The sequence below is a fragment of the Glycine max genome, chromosome 16 (assembly GCF_000004515.6).
Source record: "Glycine max cultivar Williams 82 chromosome 16, Glycine_max_v4.0, whole genome shotgun sequence".
In the NCBI taxonomy this organism is placed as follows: Eukaryota; Viridiplantae; Streptophyta; class Magnoliopsida; order Fabales; family Fabaceae; genus Glycine; species Glycine max.
In genome coordinates this window covers 3,796,774-3,814,019 of record NC_038252.2, presented here as the reverse complement: position 1 = coordinate 3,814,019, position 17,246 = coordinate 3,796,774, and the positions used below count along the sequence as shown (strand labels likewise).

Genomic DNA, 17,246 nt, shown 5'->3' with positions numbered 1-17,246 from the left:
ATTTTTTTTGGCGAAAATGAAAAATGTTAAATTACAATTTGTAAAAAATAAAGTTTAATATCTATTTAATACAAAACAGTTTATACTATGATTATTTGAATTCCTTTAAAAAAAATTAAAAAAATTGAAGAAAAGTTATTTGGTCGGAAAGAAACAAACACAAGTGTTAGTTTGTTACCAAAATGGCAAGATGAGTACTTGTGTTGTGTGTTGGACTTGGGTTGGTATATTCAGTTTTCAGGAGAGTTTGGTATACACACAACACAACACCAACATGAAGAGCATGGTGACGCCATTGACGAGGGTCTTACCCTTTCGTCACCCAAATGGCTATAATACCCTTCCCTTCTCTCTTACACGCTACCCTTCCTCACCGAACTTCTCCTTCTCCTTCTCCCCTCTCACTCTCACTCTTTCCATGGCCGCTTCACCACAATCCTCCGCTCCGGTACCTCTCTCTTTCTCTTCCTTCCACCCAATTGAACCGTACTTAGCTTGCACGCTTCGAAATTTGAACTTTGCATCACTTGATTGGAGTTTGGAATATATATATTTTTTTGTTTTTGCTTGTTTTCTTGTCTGTTTCTATCGTGTGATTGAAATTCTGAAGTGCTCAATGATACAAAGTCCATTGTTCTTTCGGTGATGATTATTTTTATGAAAAAATAATAATATTTGTTCTATTGATGGTTTCTGAATCAGACTGTGTCGCCTGGTGATGCTAACATCAACAAAGATGGTGTATTTCAATTGATTCAAGCACATCAGGTATTGTATCGGTTATCACTTATCAGTTCTATTCAATCTGTTAGGTGTGAACTTTGATGTTGTTTAACATTGAAATATATATTTGTGTGTGTGTGTGATTGGTTGTGTTAATTTATTGATTGGAGCTGTTTTGCTATGATAGGAAAAAGCTGCTAGACTTCCACCAGTTGAGGAAATTCGAACTGTCCTTGATCGTAGCGTGCGTGGGATGCTCTCTACATTCTCGAAGGTTTCTGTGCTTTCCTTACTATGTGATTTGTATTTTGTACAACTGGTAGTTTTTCCTATGTTGTTAAAAGTTTGGTGATCATAGCTGAGTGTAATTCATGAGGATCAAAAACTTAGGGTGTGTTTGGTTTCTGGTTTTAGAAACTGTTTCTAGGTTTCAAGAAAAAAAAAAAAAAAAAGCAGACATGTGCGCGATCACACCAAGTTTGTGCCTCACTAATGCAGCATCAGTCCAGATGACTTGCATACTAGGATCACAAAACAGAATATGTGAAAACATCTCCCAGCTCTTTCTATTCTTTGGTTTTTAAAGCACTTGTTTTTGGAAACAATTTTCAAAACTTAATATTTTTTTTTTTTGAGAAATTGATTGCTGGGTAGTATTAAATTATTTTATAAAACAGTTTTTTTAAATTAAAAAAGTGAGAAGGAAATCAAACAAGCCAATAACTATCTTCTCTGATGTTGAAATGATCTGCAATCACCTTTGAAAAATAGAAAAATTGTGTTAGCATATAACTATTATTTTTCCTGGTGAGACATGGAGAAAGGACATTTTGTCTTTCTGGGAGTTTAGTTGTGCCCGAATCTTCAGTTATTTCTGGTACTAAAGGACTAATGAAACTGCAAACACCCTTCCCATTCTAGTAACAACAGCAATAGCAAAATCCAAGTCTGGCAGAGCAATAAAATTGAAACCTTGCTGCCTTTTGTGTAAATATATTTTGCCTGGAATTTTGTTTGTGTTTATTGGAAGACAACTTAAATACCCTCTTGTCATCTGGTCTTCTTTTGATTTTTAACATGCAGAAGTTCGATGGTTATCCATCAGGGTCTATGGTTGACTTTGCTTGTGATTCAAATGGATATCCTATATTAGCAGTGAGCGACTTGGCAGTTCATTCGAAGGTTTTTCTTTTTTTCCTCCAAAATTTTCCTATTGTTACAAAATGATAAATATAAATAATTTAAATTTTAAAGATTAAAAGTGCTTCGGGTTGTGAACTGACTTCACAAGAAATAGGATTTGATGTTGAATGTGGTTTTGTTAACCGGCTTATATTATATATAATCATTCAGTACGTTATGCTGAGCTTGGCTTGTACAATACCACAAGTTCAATTTCAAATCCTATTTTTCCTGTCTTCAACCAGCACATGGTCTTGTTAACATTTATAATTCTTGAGACCACCTACAGTTAAAAGCTTGCTTCCATTGCCAAAGAATCTTTTTGTTTTCCTTTTCAGGACCTAACTGCCAATCCTAAATGTTCATTGCTTGTGGCTAGAGATCCTGAAGATAGGACTGATTTAGTGATTACTGTACATGGTGATGCTATCTCTGTAAGTTATGATCTTCTGTTCATCCCCCAGCTATACATGGTTTCTTTTTGTGTTTTCATTTCCTTTTACTATTGCATATTGGATTATATAGTTGTTATATTATAGAATCATTATATGAAGATTTTGAAGTTTAAATGCATTGCTGAATTTTTTTTTTCAGGTACCTGAAAATGAAAGAGAAGCCGTTCGAGCTGCATATTTGGCGAGGCATCCCAATGCATTTTGGGTAAATTTGTTCATCACTCTTCTTTGTAATTCATGTCTTTTCCTTCTTCTTATTGTTGTATAATTAACAACTATGAAACCGTCCAATATTGAAGGTTGACTTTGGAGACTTCCGATTCTTGCGCATTGAACCAAAAGTTGTACGATTTGTGTCAGGTGTTGCCACGGCTTTGTTAGGATCAGGAGGTTTGTTAACCCTGTCACTCTTGTTGGTTTAATTTTCTGATTTGCTTTTTTTTTATTATTAAACTAAAGGATGTAATTATTGTGTAAACTTTTTGTCATCTTAATAAAGTCTCTGAAGTAGTTTGTTAGAATAATATATAATAGTTACTAGTTAGCTGTTAGAATAATGGTAGTTAATTATATCAGGTATGCTGAGCAGTTCTGGTGTTAGGGGTAGGGAGTTAGTTTAAACAAGAGGGGTATGGTTGAAGGATTATTCATTATAGTTGAAGCCTTGAAGGTAAGGGTGATTTGCAGCAATAGGAGAGGTTTTAGGGTTTTAGATTTGTGGGTGTTTGGATGGTGTGAAGTTGGGAGAAAGCTCTTCTAATGTGAGCTAGTCTCTAAAGTGAGCAACATAATATCCATTCTTGATTTAATTTGAAGTGTATTGTGATCTTAACCTACTAAAATTTAAGAGTGGTTTTATCCTTATTTTCTCACTTTAGAGATACTCTTTTTCAGATGAGTTTTTCTCTCTTGTGAATGTTACCTGTGGGCTTCCTAAGTAATTAAGAAACACTTAAGCATCTAGGTGAACAAATCATCCAGATTCCTAATAAATATTATAAAAAAATAAAACACCGTAAAAAAAAACCCTCTAAACCAACGTACTGAGATTGTTTGTATTTTAAGTAGAGGATTTCTTGATGATGGTGCATTCTGCATCATATGGGATGATAAGAACCAAGTCTTTCGAGTAGGTTTATTCGATTGGAAACTGTACTGGTTATCTGGTTTTAGGATAGCCTTCATTTTTATTGCAAAGAATCTGTAATAAATCATTGCATTTTGGGGTAAATTTTTTTATCTTTATCTACTTAATTGTTGATCATAATGTCTTGCCATCACAATGGAAAGCTTCATGAATGAGCAAATATCATCTCTGGACCATAAGTGAATTTTGTGTGTTCTCTATATCGTCCTTGACAATTTATGTCATGTTTTTCTTTTGATTTTGATTTTGATTTTCAGAGTTTAGTGGAGATGAGTATAAATCTGCAAAAGTTGACCCCATAGCTCAGTTTTCCAAGCCAGTGGCGGTAGTGATCTCTAATCGACCATTATATGTTACACATCTACAATGCCTTTCAGAAGTCGGACATTTTTTATTCTAATATAGATAAACTGTGTTGTTTAACAGTCTCATATGAACAAAGATCATGCTGAAGATAACAAAGTGATTGTGCAGCATTGGACCTCAGTTCCAGTATGTTGTCTTGACCATTCTACAGTATACAATATAAAAAATAAAAGAAGCTCTTTAATTCAATTGCTAATATCATGTAAAATTACTTTGTTAAACCAGTGTGCAATATGATATCTTAGTGTGATGTGTGATATTAATATTCAGTGGGGTGCCACATTAACAGGCTTAAAAGAATCTATGAGGATGACTCTCTAATTGTCTTGTATTCATCAATCATCATGGGGGTATGATGTTCAGCATTAATTTAACTGAATTCATCATCATCATCTGCAAGTGGACTTTGCCGACATACTAGATTTGGATAGTCTTGGTTTCAATGTTAAGGTACTTCCTTCGTTATGTTTTTTCTTTTTTAATAATTGTTTTGCCTATTACTTTAGGAACTATTTTTATTTTAAAATTCACTTATAAATTTGACAAATGAAGTCTTTAATAAGTTGGTCTTTTCAATAGTCTTTTATCCTCAGCCCTGCAGTTTTTGGATAGTTTTTTGAGTTTGAAATTTGCACCTTATTTATTAGAAGATTTTTTTTTTTGTAGGCTGGTTACCAGGGTGATACTTTCAAGCTTCGTGTACCTTTCCCTCGACGTGCTGAAGATAGAAAGTGAGACATCATATTTGATATAAACTCCCATCTGCAAAAAAGGACATATCTATATTCATTAGATCAAATATGCTCTTCTGTTTTCCAGTTTACTTATGCAATTCCATGCTTGTGTGAAATTTGATGAAAATGGTAGTATTACTGTATTAGTCTAGGCTTTACTGTTCAGTTGATTAAACTTGATGCTGTTAATCAAACAAATACCATTTTTCTATCTTTTTTCGTCCTTTTGGGATGATGAGATTCATCATGTCCATGCCAAGGACTCCTTTGCTGAATAACTAAGTTGTGAGCTTCCTATTGCCATGGGCTTATGGGTTTCCGATAAGGAATTAGGAAGAATAACCTTTCCTGAAGCATGTTGGGTTTATTTTCCACAGAGAAGTGATTCTTTTACTGTTTTTCTTTTAGGGATGTGAAGACTCTCATTGTTGAGATGCTTCAAGCTGCTAGGCCTAAAGTTGATTGATCACGCCATTGATCAATGATGAACAGGTGCTCCTCCAAACTTCATATAATCCCTCAATTCAATTCATGTGCTTCAGTCTCCAAGATTTGTCATTTTTCTTCGTTCAGAGATTAGTTGGCTATGTATGCCTTGCAACTAAATATTCACATACCACATAAATTATTAACAATATTTGTGCCAAACAAATACTTGCTTACGTATTGGTAATTAGTTTTTTGTCTGCTACTTTCAGACCAACTTACAAATCTTTGGTAATCGTTAAATTGAGTTGCCTGGTTTGGTAGTCAAAGGAACGTTTTCAATCTTAATTGGATTGTATTAAAGTTTGCAAAAAGGTCAAAAAGTAGTGAAGCAGATGCTTAAAAAATGGAATATTATAAGATGTGCTTGCTGTACTCATCCCCTTCTGTTTGAAATGCTGCAGCACCTGCCAGTCATCCTGGGGAGAGGACAAAATGTATACGTCAAAAAAGTAAATGCAGTTATAATTTCCAAAGATAAAGATGACAAAGCAAATGGTTGACTTTTGTCATTTCTTTTATACACACTATTTAGTATTCTTACTAGGGAAAGCACTTGAAAATTCAGACATACAAGTGGTATGGTATTTTATCAAAGAAACAAACCCTTTATACATAAATGATTTTGTGTATTTCTTCCTGGTGTACTCTTGTATAGAGTTGGAACAATGTATGGATAATCCTTAAGAAACAACAACAATTATTTATTTTGTGCATGTTTATTTTATTGTTGCAAATAGACTTTTGAGACAAAATGAGATTTGCGAAAATATCGAGATCCTTCCTTTTGCAAAATGGAGTTTATGGATCATTTAATTTATTTGAAAATTTGTACACCACATTTTGAACGAACATCCAAACATGTTTGTTCGTACCTTGACCTATTATAAGTTCAAAGGAATGAACACTTGGAAACTACATTTGCGTTATGGGAGAAAGTACAGCAAAGTCAGATCTGTTTGTCTGTTGTGATGATTTTTGTACTTTGACATAATAGAACAGCGGCTGAATGAATGTTGTGTCAATCAAGTTTGCTAAACGGCTAGGGACTTAGCCTACACAATGCCCTCTTTTAGACGTAGCTTCTTCTGTTGCTTAAAAAAGAAAGCACTATTGGGGAGTTTGAGTTATTACACACACCTAACGGTTTCTAGAACATGTTATCATGGCTTGAGAGAAACCTTTAATTGATACAGTACAGGATGATGAGGCAGTGTAACTAATTTCAATCCAAACAAGCACTGAAGAATTAGAGTGTATTTGAAAAACCGCTTTTATCCATGTTAATGGACGTTGAACTTAAAGACACAAGATTTGCTCATTGAATCTTCTCTTGGAAAGTGTGAATGTTTCTAGGGTTTCTAACGGTAATTCAAATATGCTATTAATAAGTTTTGTCGTTTAAGAAAATATATCATAACATATTTAAAATGGTAATTTAAAAACCCTATTGATGTAAGTTTTGTCATTTTAGATGATATATCATTATGTAAGTTTTGTTGCTACAAAACATATTATGATTTTTGAATTTTAACTAGAAATTCTAAAAGGTTAAAACGAACTTTCAAATCAATTCTTCTTCTCAAGTGATTTTTTGTTCCATCGACTTAAAATATATACAAACAATAAATCATTGCATGTAGGAAATTAGCTAGGCTTGTTTATTTGATTTTTTATTTCAAGAATTTTTTTAACTCTAGTCTATTTTTTTTAGTTGTAAGAATTGAACACGATATTAAAAAATTTACAACACTTACAAATATTGATCTTGTTCAATCAACTAAAATAGACAGACTCTATTATTATCTTAATCTCTACTAAGTGATGTTTTAATAAAACGATAGGACATTAATGGAATGCTATGTTTAAGTATTATAATATAGAATGATTTGATCAAATAAATACACTTCTATATTTTATATTCTAAAAATAACTTAAATTAGAGATATTTGACAACGAGCAGTTGATTGGTGCGCACGACGAAAGAACGGTGCGTTGAAACAAGTCCTTTTTATATAACATTGCTTCTAAAAGCTAGCAAGTGGAAAATGGTACCTTCAAAGCTGCAAAGATGCACGTTTTTGTATAGCTGTCTTTGGTGTTACCCAGTCAATTTTCATGTTCATATGATTTTATGAAGCGATTTACTCTTGTTATTATAATCAGTGATTTGTTCAGCATTATTACATAGCCACTATTTTTATTTTCAATGACAGAAGGTCAACTTTCGTGGCAAGTGACGAGATAAGCTACAATCTTTTTTTTATCCAAATTTCATATCTAGCAAAGAATTTGGGTGACAGATCTCTTGTCACATTGTTAGCTGAAAAACAAAAGCCGACAAAGACCAAAAGGGAAATATTTGCTGCCATTTCTTTCTTTCCTCTGCGTGAAATGCGTTCAATTTCTTGCGCTGTGAACGCACCTAAACCAGTTTGTTTTCTTATTCTCTTTTGCTAATGCTCAAACCAAATAAAAAGTAAAAATATAAATGTTGCACTTATGTAACTTTTCACGTGCCACAACTACCTTTACTCGCAAATATTATGAATCAGCATAAGGTTTTGATTTTGAGGGATCATAGAAAATTTCCGTGGCACACACTTAATAGGTCCCTATTAGATTGTGTTAGCTGAATTGAGATTGAAAATTCTCAAACAAATACCCTACTCCGTTTAATTTTAAAGATCAAGCTTAAAATAGGAAGGTATTTTTTGGTGGAGATTTGAGTACTAGAGTATAAAGATTCGCCTCAATTCTTCGTTTAGATCAAAATCTAATTTGCACTAGTGTTTAGATAGACACAACAAACTCAGTGAGATACCACAAACAAGTGGATGATGCTGAATGATGGACATACCGGAGGCTTACAATCCTTGAGAAGTATTTATTTTCCTTATTGGCTAATGCAACCCTATCTTCTTTTTTTATAACTTCCAAAGCTTCTAACGGTCAAAAACACTATGATTTCAATAACATTCAAAGGTACATACATCGTAGTGCTGTGTCGGCAAACTACAAATGTGGGGCACATAGCATATTTTGCATAAATGGGTTTTGCAAAAGATCGTCCAATCTCCACGCTACCCATTTTCATCGATGTTTCTCTTCAAAAAAATGAGAAAAAAAATACCATGGAGAGGGGGTTTTGCTGGACTTAAAATTAAGAAGTGCACGCCATAAGAAACAAAAAATTCAGAGAAAGAGGAAGAGATGAAGATGAGAAAATATTTTTTCTTAATTAATTGAAATGGATTGGATCGGATCGAATCTTACTCGTTTACAAAAAAACATTGAGGGGGCAACATACATGCCACACAAATATAAAAAAAACTTGAATCATCATTATCTTCACCATTCATCAATTCAAACAACATCATCATCATCATCACCATCTCCAAAACATTTCTTCTTCATGCTTCTTAAAAGGGCTTCCTTCTTCCCCCTTCTTGTGGATCCGCTCAATTGATTTTTTTTTCTTTCTTTCCATCATATCATTCATTCAGAATCACTTTCCATGCTTCCCATAGCCTTCAACCCTCTTGGTCTCTGCATCCAAAAAAAAAGAAAATATATAAGCCGTGTGGTATATATACATGCAAACACACAAGCTATATAGAAATTTAGATCTAAGTCACAAAAGGTAAAGTAAAAAGCCCACAACACAAAACCACCAACCACGTACCTTCTTGTTACTTTTCTTCTCCCTAACTTCATATCTCTCTTGGCACATATCAGTCAACCACGCCCCGGGACTCACCAACTGTAACCAAAAACAAACAAAGACAAGATAAGGTGGTGAGAATAAAGATCAACCCAACCCCAACCCAAATCACCCACCAAAATTAACCCCCTTTTTTTACTATAAATAAAAACATAAAATACCCTTTTTTAATTAAGAGAGAGAGAGAAACAAAAAACAACTTACAAGTAAGCTTCTTTGAATGATTTTGGCCCTCTTTTTGGGTCGCTGAGGAAGCTTGCAACCCTTCATGGCCAGAAAATCTTCCTCTTTCTCCTTGCTTGAGAGAGTGATGTAGAGCTTGGGCCAAACTAGGGCTCGTTCTTCGCCGTTGATGCCTTCGCCGCCGGTGACCTTGCCGTTCTCCTCCGCCGAACCCCGCGTCGTGTAGTACCGGTCCTCCTTCTCCGGCGACGCCGATTTCCTTGTCTCGCCGGCCGATGACCGGAGAATCGCCCCGTCGGAATTCCTGCACCCAAATTAAACGTCAAAAACCACAACAAAAAACATAAAAATACGTAAATTTCAGACATTATGGCAGAATTAACAGATCCAATGCCCTCTTGTTCTAAAAAAAGAAAAACAAATAAAAAAACGGTTACACCCCAAAAAAGTATATTCTTACGGCTTTACCCCATCTGGGTATGTTAAAAAAAACTTGATTTTTTACATCATCAAAAACCTATTTTTTCCTGTTAAGAAGAAACGAATAGTGAAATGAAAAAAAAAAGAATTTTTTTCTCCCTTAGCTGCTTTTCATCCTCTGAGAGAATTCTCAGCAACTCTAAAAAGGGAAAACAACACCATTACAACCCATCAATCAAAACCCCATTTTTCTTCTTCTTGAAACCAAACAAAATGAAAGAAAATTGGAGACGGGCAACATCATTACATCCCATCAACCCAAAATCACATCTTCTCTGGGAAGCCAACCATAAGCCAGAAAAAAGAAAAAGGGTAGAAAAGTGGGGGAAGAAAATCATGAAGAAACCAAATCCCCTTAGTTGATGTTGTTGTTTTCAGCACCTTGTAAGGCGATTAAGTTGTTGATGATGATGATGGTGATGATGTTCTTTTTCTGGCACAGTGAGGCCAGAGCGATGATGCTCCATTGCAGAACCAAGTTTCCTTCTGATTCCACCGTTGAGCCTCGCTGAAATCCGAGGGTCCTTCACCCTCACACATCTCAGCCTCTTCCTGTTCCCCCACTGCAAGAAAAACTCTGGCTCCGAAGCCTTGCAATCTTTCTGGTTCCTCTCTTCTGTTTCCATAACCTACACCACAAAACAAAACACAACACAACACAACAAAAAACGTTCATCAAGCTTCGGTTTTTCGCCACAACACAAAAAGGGGGAAGGTGGCGAATGAAGAAACAAAACAATAAAAAAGAAAAACCCAATTTGGGCTTCGAGATTAGGATAATACCACCAAAGTGTGTGAAGGATTTTGCCTCCAACCTCAAGATCTGTGTCTCTCTGAAGAGACAACAACCCTTTGTGAAAAAATTGTCCTGCGAGGTGAAAACCAGAGATGATGGGGTCAGAACAAGGTGAGTTTGAAGAACAACAAAAAGAGACCCTTGAATGTGAATAAGAAGAAAACTTACAATGATAAAAATTCAGACACGAAGAAGGGTGTGTGTGTGTGTGTGTGTGTGTGCGTTTGTGTGATTTTCTCTGCAAACAACAACAACAACAAAAAGAGAGAGAGAAATCACAGATCTTCTTTCTCAGCTGTTAAATTTGCAAAGTTTCATATCTTCCTTTGCAAAACAATTTTTCTTTCAGTTCTTATTTTCCTTCACACACCTCTCTCGAAGAAGTGGTGTATGTGTGTATTCTGCAGCACTTTCTCTCTCTATATCTCTATTTTTCTGTGAGTGAAATGGAGTTTGAGGGTTATTATGTGCTCCTCTTTCTCTTCTCTTGCTCTAAAAATGAGTCATGAGCATTGTTGTGTATTTATCCTTCTTGTGGAGGGATGGGAAACTAGAGAGAATCAGGGCCGTTGAATGGAGAAGGGAAAGGTTTGGTGATTGATCACACAGTTTTGAGGGACCCGCACCCTCCTCAGACTCTTCTTCCCTCTTTTTTTCTCGATAATAATTGTCAAATATAAAATTAAATTACAATATTTAATGAATTTTGTATTGTTATGTTGGAGTAGGAAGATAAGAGATGGATGGGGGTTGTTATCAGAACGGACCTGCCCCCAATCCAACGGGTATGGGCTTGGTCCTGGGCTTTGGTTTGGGCCTGGTCCTCTTTTAGGACTGTGCTGAAGTTGATTTTTTTCTTGGGATCATTTGGGCATAAAACTTAACAAACATTACTTATATTCATGGTGATATGACTTACGTCATGTTATATATGATTTGTTCACTTTACACACAAAAGATCTCCTCTTTGTTTCTCAAATCAACCTTTCACCATTAAATTAATCCTATGAGTTGTTGTATTTTATTTTAACCCCAAATATAAACTTCCCCGAGAAAGAGAATTTGTATTTCTAATTAGACTTTTAAAAAAAACATGTATTGAAAAAGTTTACACAATTAAGTAATAAAAATAATATTTTGTATGACTTGGGACGTTGGATAGGGGAAAAGTTTTATCAGTTAATTATAATTTCTGAAAACGACTAAAATTTATTTGATTGACTCACAATAAATTTTTTAGAAATTAAAGAGTTATATATTATTTTGTCCATTATTTTGATTATTTATCATATTAATGAGAGTAACATGATATTTTTATTGTAGCAAAAGAAAATTTTTACTCAAGAAAATAAGATTTACATCTTCCAATGGAAAAACTTTCGTGAAATTTTTTTTAAAAAACATTCTCTAAAATCCCATGAATCTTATTTTTCAAAAAAACAAATGGATACCAAATATGAGAGACTAAGTGTCACTTAGTTGGAGTGTTTATTGTTTTCATTTTTAAAGAAAAAAAAATAAGAATGAAAATATGTTTAATTAAAAATTAGAAACAAAAGTATTTTAAAAAAAAAAAAGCCTAAAACTGAAAATTTGCTTTGTAAATCAAAATAAACATGTGTTCCTAAATCTTGAAAATTTGAAAATCAAAACTATTTTTAGAAAAGGAAAATATAAAAAGAAATCAGAAAATAAATATTCAAACCAAATGCCACCTAAGATTCTCAACCCAAGATATTCACAAAACTTGAAAAAAAATTCCTACCAAACGCCTTCTTAAAGTAAATATTATTAATGACTTTTAAATTATATTTGGATAGTTTGTTTAAGTTTATTTGTTTAAAAATATTTATTTTAATAAAATAAGCAGTTTTTTTGTTTTTTTAGTCTACTCATCTAAATTGTTTTTCCTTAAAAAAAATTATTTATTTTGATAAGCAAATTCTATTTGCATATTAAATAAGTGTTTTTTTAATTACTTATTATAAATTTAAACAAGTTCAGTCATTCTTATCTAATCACAAATGATTATGTATGATAAGATTTTTTATGTTAATAATAATTATCTTAAAAAAATACCAACAAATGATTTTTTATTGATTGGTAATGAAGCCTAAGCCTCTTGTGTGTAAAAACAAAACTCTATTGTAAAAATTAATAAACTTCTTGTGATTTCTAATGAAATGACAAAGGGTAAAGAATCTTATATTATATCATTGAGTATATAGATTAATTAACAAGAGGTTAATCTAATTTAACAAGTAGTCTTAAGTTTAAATCTTGATATATGTTGAGTAAAACACACATATATTCACACATATAATAATGCACATGTATAAAACAAAAAGCAATACCACAGAGAAAGAAGAAAAGATCACGCAATTTATTTAAAATCATTTGGCTCATCATACCTACATCTCCAACACCGATTTATTTAACATGGTGCAGTCTCTTATGTTTATACCCACAGCTTCATTCCCTCGATTTTTTTCACAGACATACAAGATTTTTTTTTTTACCAAAACAAACAACTCCCTCCATTATTTATCAAAATATATATATATATATTATTCATAGAGTAAATTCGGATTGAGGAGACTCAAATTATATTATATTTTTAATTATTTTTTTTGCAAAATTCATTGAGAAATCGGATTTTCCCCACCTGAATTCTCAACATGATTTTTAATATTTTAGATAAAATTATTTTAAAAAAATATAAATAAAGGAAATTAATAAAAATAGAAAAGATAATAAAGTTAAAGAAAATTAATTAAAATAATATCATTGAATAATTTTTTTTAATTTATATATAGTGTGAAATGAAATATATTGATAATAAATAAAAAATAATAATTTACTTTATTAGAACTTTCAGGAGGATGAAGACACCTGATTTTTAAATGACTTATTAGGATGTAAATTGAATAAATATTTTGATTGACCTTTTTTTTTCTCATCCATATTAATCATTATTCCATTTGATAATTTGTAGTGTGTACTTGATGATTGGAGTGATGAATGGTGCTAGAAGGTATTAAAAAATTGTTATGCTTCTATTCCTAGTGGTGGAAAGGTGATTGTTGTGGATGGAATTCTTCCATTTGAACCAGAGACAACAGGTGCATTGAAGAGCATTTCCCAATTTGATGTATTGATGATGACTACAAACCCAGGAGGGAAGGAGCGAAGTGAAGAGGAATTCATGGCTTTGGCAAAAGGAGCTGGATACAGTGGCATTAGATTCACATGCTTTGTCTCTCACTTATGGCTTATGGAGTTCTTCAAGTAAATGTTGTATGTCACACGTGCTGCTGCAGATGGAATAAAATAAAATTACAAAATGAGTAGACAAGATTTTTGGAATTAATAAAATGAGCAGACGGATTTTCGGTTCTTTTATGCCATTAATTTACTAGATATGATTATAAGACTGTTATTATAATTGGTCAACAATGTATCAAAGTTTAATATTATTAATGAAATATAAAGTGATGTCACCCGTTATCATTATTTTTTTTACTGCAGTGATGTCACCAGTTATTAATACTTTGTAGTTATATATATATATATATAATTGATCAAGAAGACATATTTTTCCGGTATAAAATTAAATTTAATATTTCTTTCAATATATATTCATCATTTTTAATCGAACCATCAAGATCAAGAAAAGAAAGTTAAGTCATTAAATATGTCTGAAAATAAAATAAATTTTCAATTATACTTTAACATAATTATACATTTAACTAATTTCATTAATAATTAATTAAATGTTTAGTCTAAATTATCATCTCACAAAAGATATAAACAATATGAGAGAAAAAATAATAAGAGAGACAAAAAGAGAATAAATTTAAAGAAATACTCACATTTTTATTAATTGTATGGAGTGAATGGATGATGCATGAAAAATAAATTTCCTTATTAATAAAATGCTAAAAATAATATAAATGACAGAATTAAAAAATTATTATTAATAAATGAAGTTAATAACTTATAAATAAAATTAAATATTTGTTTTAAAATGTGACTAATATATATAAGACCGGAGAGTTTCCTTTTAACGCGCGAGTTCTCTCCACGAGGTCAATTTGGGATGCAATCTTCCTAGGCAGTAAGTTAGTTTAGTTGTTTAGCGAAAGAATTGTAGCGTAGCTACTTGATGATTTTCTTCGAATACTCAGACAGCAGAGTGTGCATGAGAGAGATTTTGGATGTATTTATACCGTGTGTCTGGTTACTTATCTTCACTCAAAATTCATCCACGCCTAGCTTCTGCCTCTTTAAACATTGTTTGATATGAGAACTTGTACTATTATTCTAAATTTTGAGAGTTTAATTTTAATATACTCTTAAGTATACCTAAAGATTTTTATCTCATTAATTAATGAATTATAAATCATTTTAAATATAATTTTTTAAAGATTATATGTATAATTAAAAGAGAATGTGTAGTAAAACATTATATGTATAGTTTTTATCTCATTAAATTGAACAACATTTTGGTTGATTATCTCTTGTTTTTTTTTCATCCATATTAGTTCATATTCTTGTTGAGTTTGGTGACTTTTTTTTATTTTTCTAGATTGATACATAATTGTGATCTTTCATATGGTGATCCAATCAACATGACAACACATACATGCGAATGAGACTTTGTAAGCATATGACAAATAATCCAATGTTTTAATTGTATTTCTTGATCTCGTGTTTTAATTATATTTTTTAATATGTTTCTTATTTTTGTTTTATTATATTATGTTTATTATGTATGTCTCTATGTCTCTCATATCAATTGTATTGTTTTATTATATATGTCTCCATGTTTTTTATCTGACAATTTCTTATTCTCGTTTTATTATGTTATGTTTATTATGTATGTCTTTATATTTTTAATTTATTTTAAGATTATTAATTAAATTTTTTATTTTTTAATTAATGTATATAATAAAACAAAATCGTCAATGACATACAAATTTAATGTTAGACTAATTCACAATATGTTTAACTACCTCAAATTTACGATATATCTAAGTACCTACTTGGTAACTAAAAATTATATCATAATATTTCTAATTTTATTAATTTTCTTTATTTATATTTTTAAAAAATTTCTAAAAAAAAATTAAAAATCACGTTGGAACCCAAATTCTCAACGGGTTTTGCAAAAAAAAATAAATCAAAAACACAATATAAATTCTGACCCCAACCTGAATTTATACCGTGAACAACAATATGTATTTGTAAATAATGAGAGAAATTATGTTTAGGCAAAAAAAAAAAAAATTCTTGTATGTTTACGAAAAAAATCTCATTCTGTCCCTTCAAATCACCCCACTCTCAATGAGGGCTCTAGGTAGTTCTTCTCATCCTAATAACATTTATTTATTTATAAATTTAACCTCATAATCTTAAAAAAAAATTTCTTAATTTACATGTAATATCTTTGAATTTAAACAAAATATTAAAAATAAGATAATATTCTTTTAAATCTAAACAATATCTTAAATATATTTAAAATTGGAAATTTAAATTGTTTCTTAACAATATGTAACTATAAATTTGAGTTATATAACAATTTTAACAAACTCGATCAGAATTATCTTTCATAAATAATATTTGTAATTTCTAAACAAAGCTTAAACTTTTACACTGCAAGTATATTTACTATTTATTCCTGGTTATACAAGCAGTCATGTTTCTAGTTTATTTACCATTTCAAACTTTTTTTTCTGAGTTCCATTTCATAGTCCTCTTACAGCAGAATAAGTATTACAACTATTATTTAATTGTAAAAATACCTTAAGGAGTGTTACTTCGAGAGTTGTTTAATTAAGCTATTTTAACAAATAAGTGTATCAAAATATTAAATCATTAGGACTGCTTGATATGACAATTACATATAAGAAATGATTATTTATATAAGCAATAATTTTTACTTAACCAATAAAGCAATAATATGTAAGAGTAAGACCCACCAAAATTATACCATTAGAAGAAATAATTGTTTAAATTGCATAAGTTAAAACATATAAATTATACAAATAATGGATTTTTTTTACAGAATAAATAATAGTTACACAACACTAATAAATTGTATCATTATAAACGCTGTAAAGGACATAAAACATGTTTACTATGCAATGTAAATAACGACAATTTATTCCGCCCTCCTTGTCCGGCCAGCTTTTGTTGAAATGTATAAAAACGTATTGTTTACTATGCAATGCAATCATAATCATCGATCTTTTGTTGGACGTGTTATATGAATTTGCTGAAAATTACCCGAATATTACATAGTAAAGTGTCAAATATTCCGAACTAACGAAAAAAAAAAAAAGCAAAGGAAACTAAAGAGTGAGTTGCAACAAACTTTTTCTAATATTTATAAAAGAAACAAAATTAAATGAATCAAATTCTCACATAAATTAAAATAACCTATAGAAAACGTACAGATAAGAAAAACTTTTAAAAAGGTAACTGCATAAATTTTTCTATAATTTTTTTATATAAGTTTATTTTAATTTACAAGAGAAATTTAAGTCACTTTATTTATTTATTTTCTTCTTTTATAGGTGTTTGTTGAGAAATTTAAATTAAATTCACAATATCAAATAATGATAAATATTTGTTGAAAATTCTTTTGTATTACATTTCTTTACCATTCCGTAAGTGTCAAATTAATTGATGGAAAAAGAGGAATGAAAGCTTGATCTTTTAATAGATGCAGAAGGGATGTAACAAAAAAAAATGATGTAATTAATTTTGATTCTAACATATTTATTTAAGATATTATTAAAAAATATTTATCAATTAAATCATAATTAATAAATAAAATAAATGTCATTAAAATTGAATATTAGACTAAAATTATGAATTTTCTAAAATAGAAAAATCAAACATTTATATTCTAAAATAGTGAGACTAAGGGTTTGTCGGGATGGTTCTAAAAATAACCAACTAATTC

The 17,246-nt window shown here is 31.0% G+C and overlaps 2 protein-coding genes across 4 annotated transcripts; one reads left to right on the top strand and one right to left on the bottom strand.

The window, feature by feature from the left end:
- Window positions 1-181: 181 nt before the first annotated feature.
- On the top strand, window positions 182-5,800 carry LOC100792427 (uncharacterized). 2 transcript variants are annotated; one of them, XM_006598912.4, is made up of 13 exons: window positions 183-448; window positions 703-768; window positions 911-997; window positions 1,807-1,905; window positions 2,244-2,339; window positions 2,500-2,565; window positions 2,660-2,750; window positions 3,765-3,832; window positions 3,934-3,999; window positions 4,273-4,323; window positions 4,540-4,604; window positions 5,016-5,099; window positions 5,498-5,800. In XM_006598912.4, the coding sequence occupies exons 1-12, from the start codon at window positions 191-193 to the stop codon at window positions 5,071-5,073; spliced, it is 1,071 nt and encodes a 356-aa protein (XP_006598975.2). In that variant the 5' UTR covers window positions 183-190; the 3' UTR covers window positions 5,074-5,099; window positions 5,498-5,800. The 2 variants fall into 2 exon arrangements, with proteins under 2 accessions (XP_014623987.1, XP_006598975.2); XM_014768501.3 differs by lacking the exons at window positions 4,540-4,604; window positions 5,016-5,099; window positions 5,498-5,800 and having other exon boundaries at window positions 182-448; window positions 4,163-4,303.
- Window positions 5,801-8,313: 2,513 nt separating this feature from the next.
- LOC100791380 (uncharacterized) lies at window positions 8,314-10,784 on the bottom strand. 2 transcript variants are annotated; one of them, XM_003548691.5, is made up of 6 exons: window positions 10,445-10,783; window positions 10,264-10,348; window positions 9,862-10,109; window positions 9,022-9,304; window positions 8,779-8,856; window positions 8,314-8,642 (listed from the first exon to the last, which is right to left on the bottom strand). In XM_003548691.5, exons 3-6 carry the CDS (start codon window positions 10,104-10,106, stop codon window positions 8,592-8,594), a joined length of 657 nt encoding a protein of 218 aa, XP_003548739.1. In that variant the 5' UTR covers window positions 10,107-10,109; window positions 10,264-10,348; window positions 10,445-10,783; the 3' UTR covers window positions 8,314-8,591. The 2 variants fall into 2 exon arrangements, with proteins under 2 accessions (XP_003548739.1, XP_040866707.1); XM_041010773.1 differs by having other exon boundaries at window positions 9,862-10,348; window positions 10,445-10,784.
- Window positions 10,785-17,246: the final 6,462 nt, after the last annotated feature.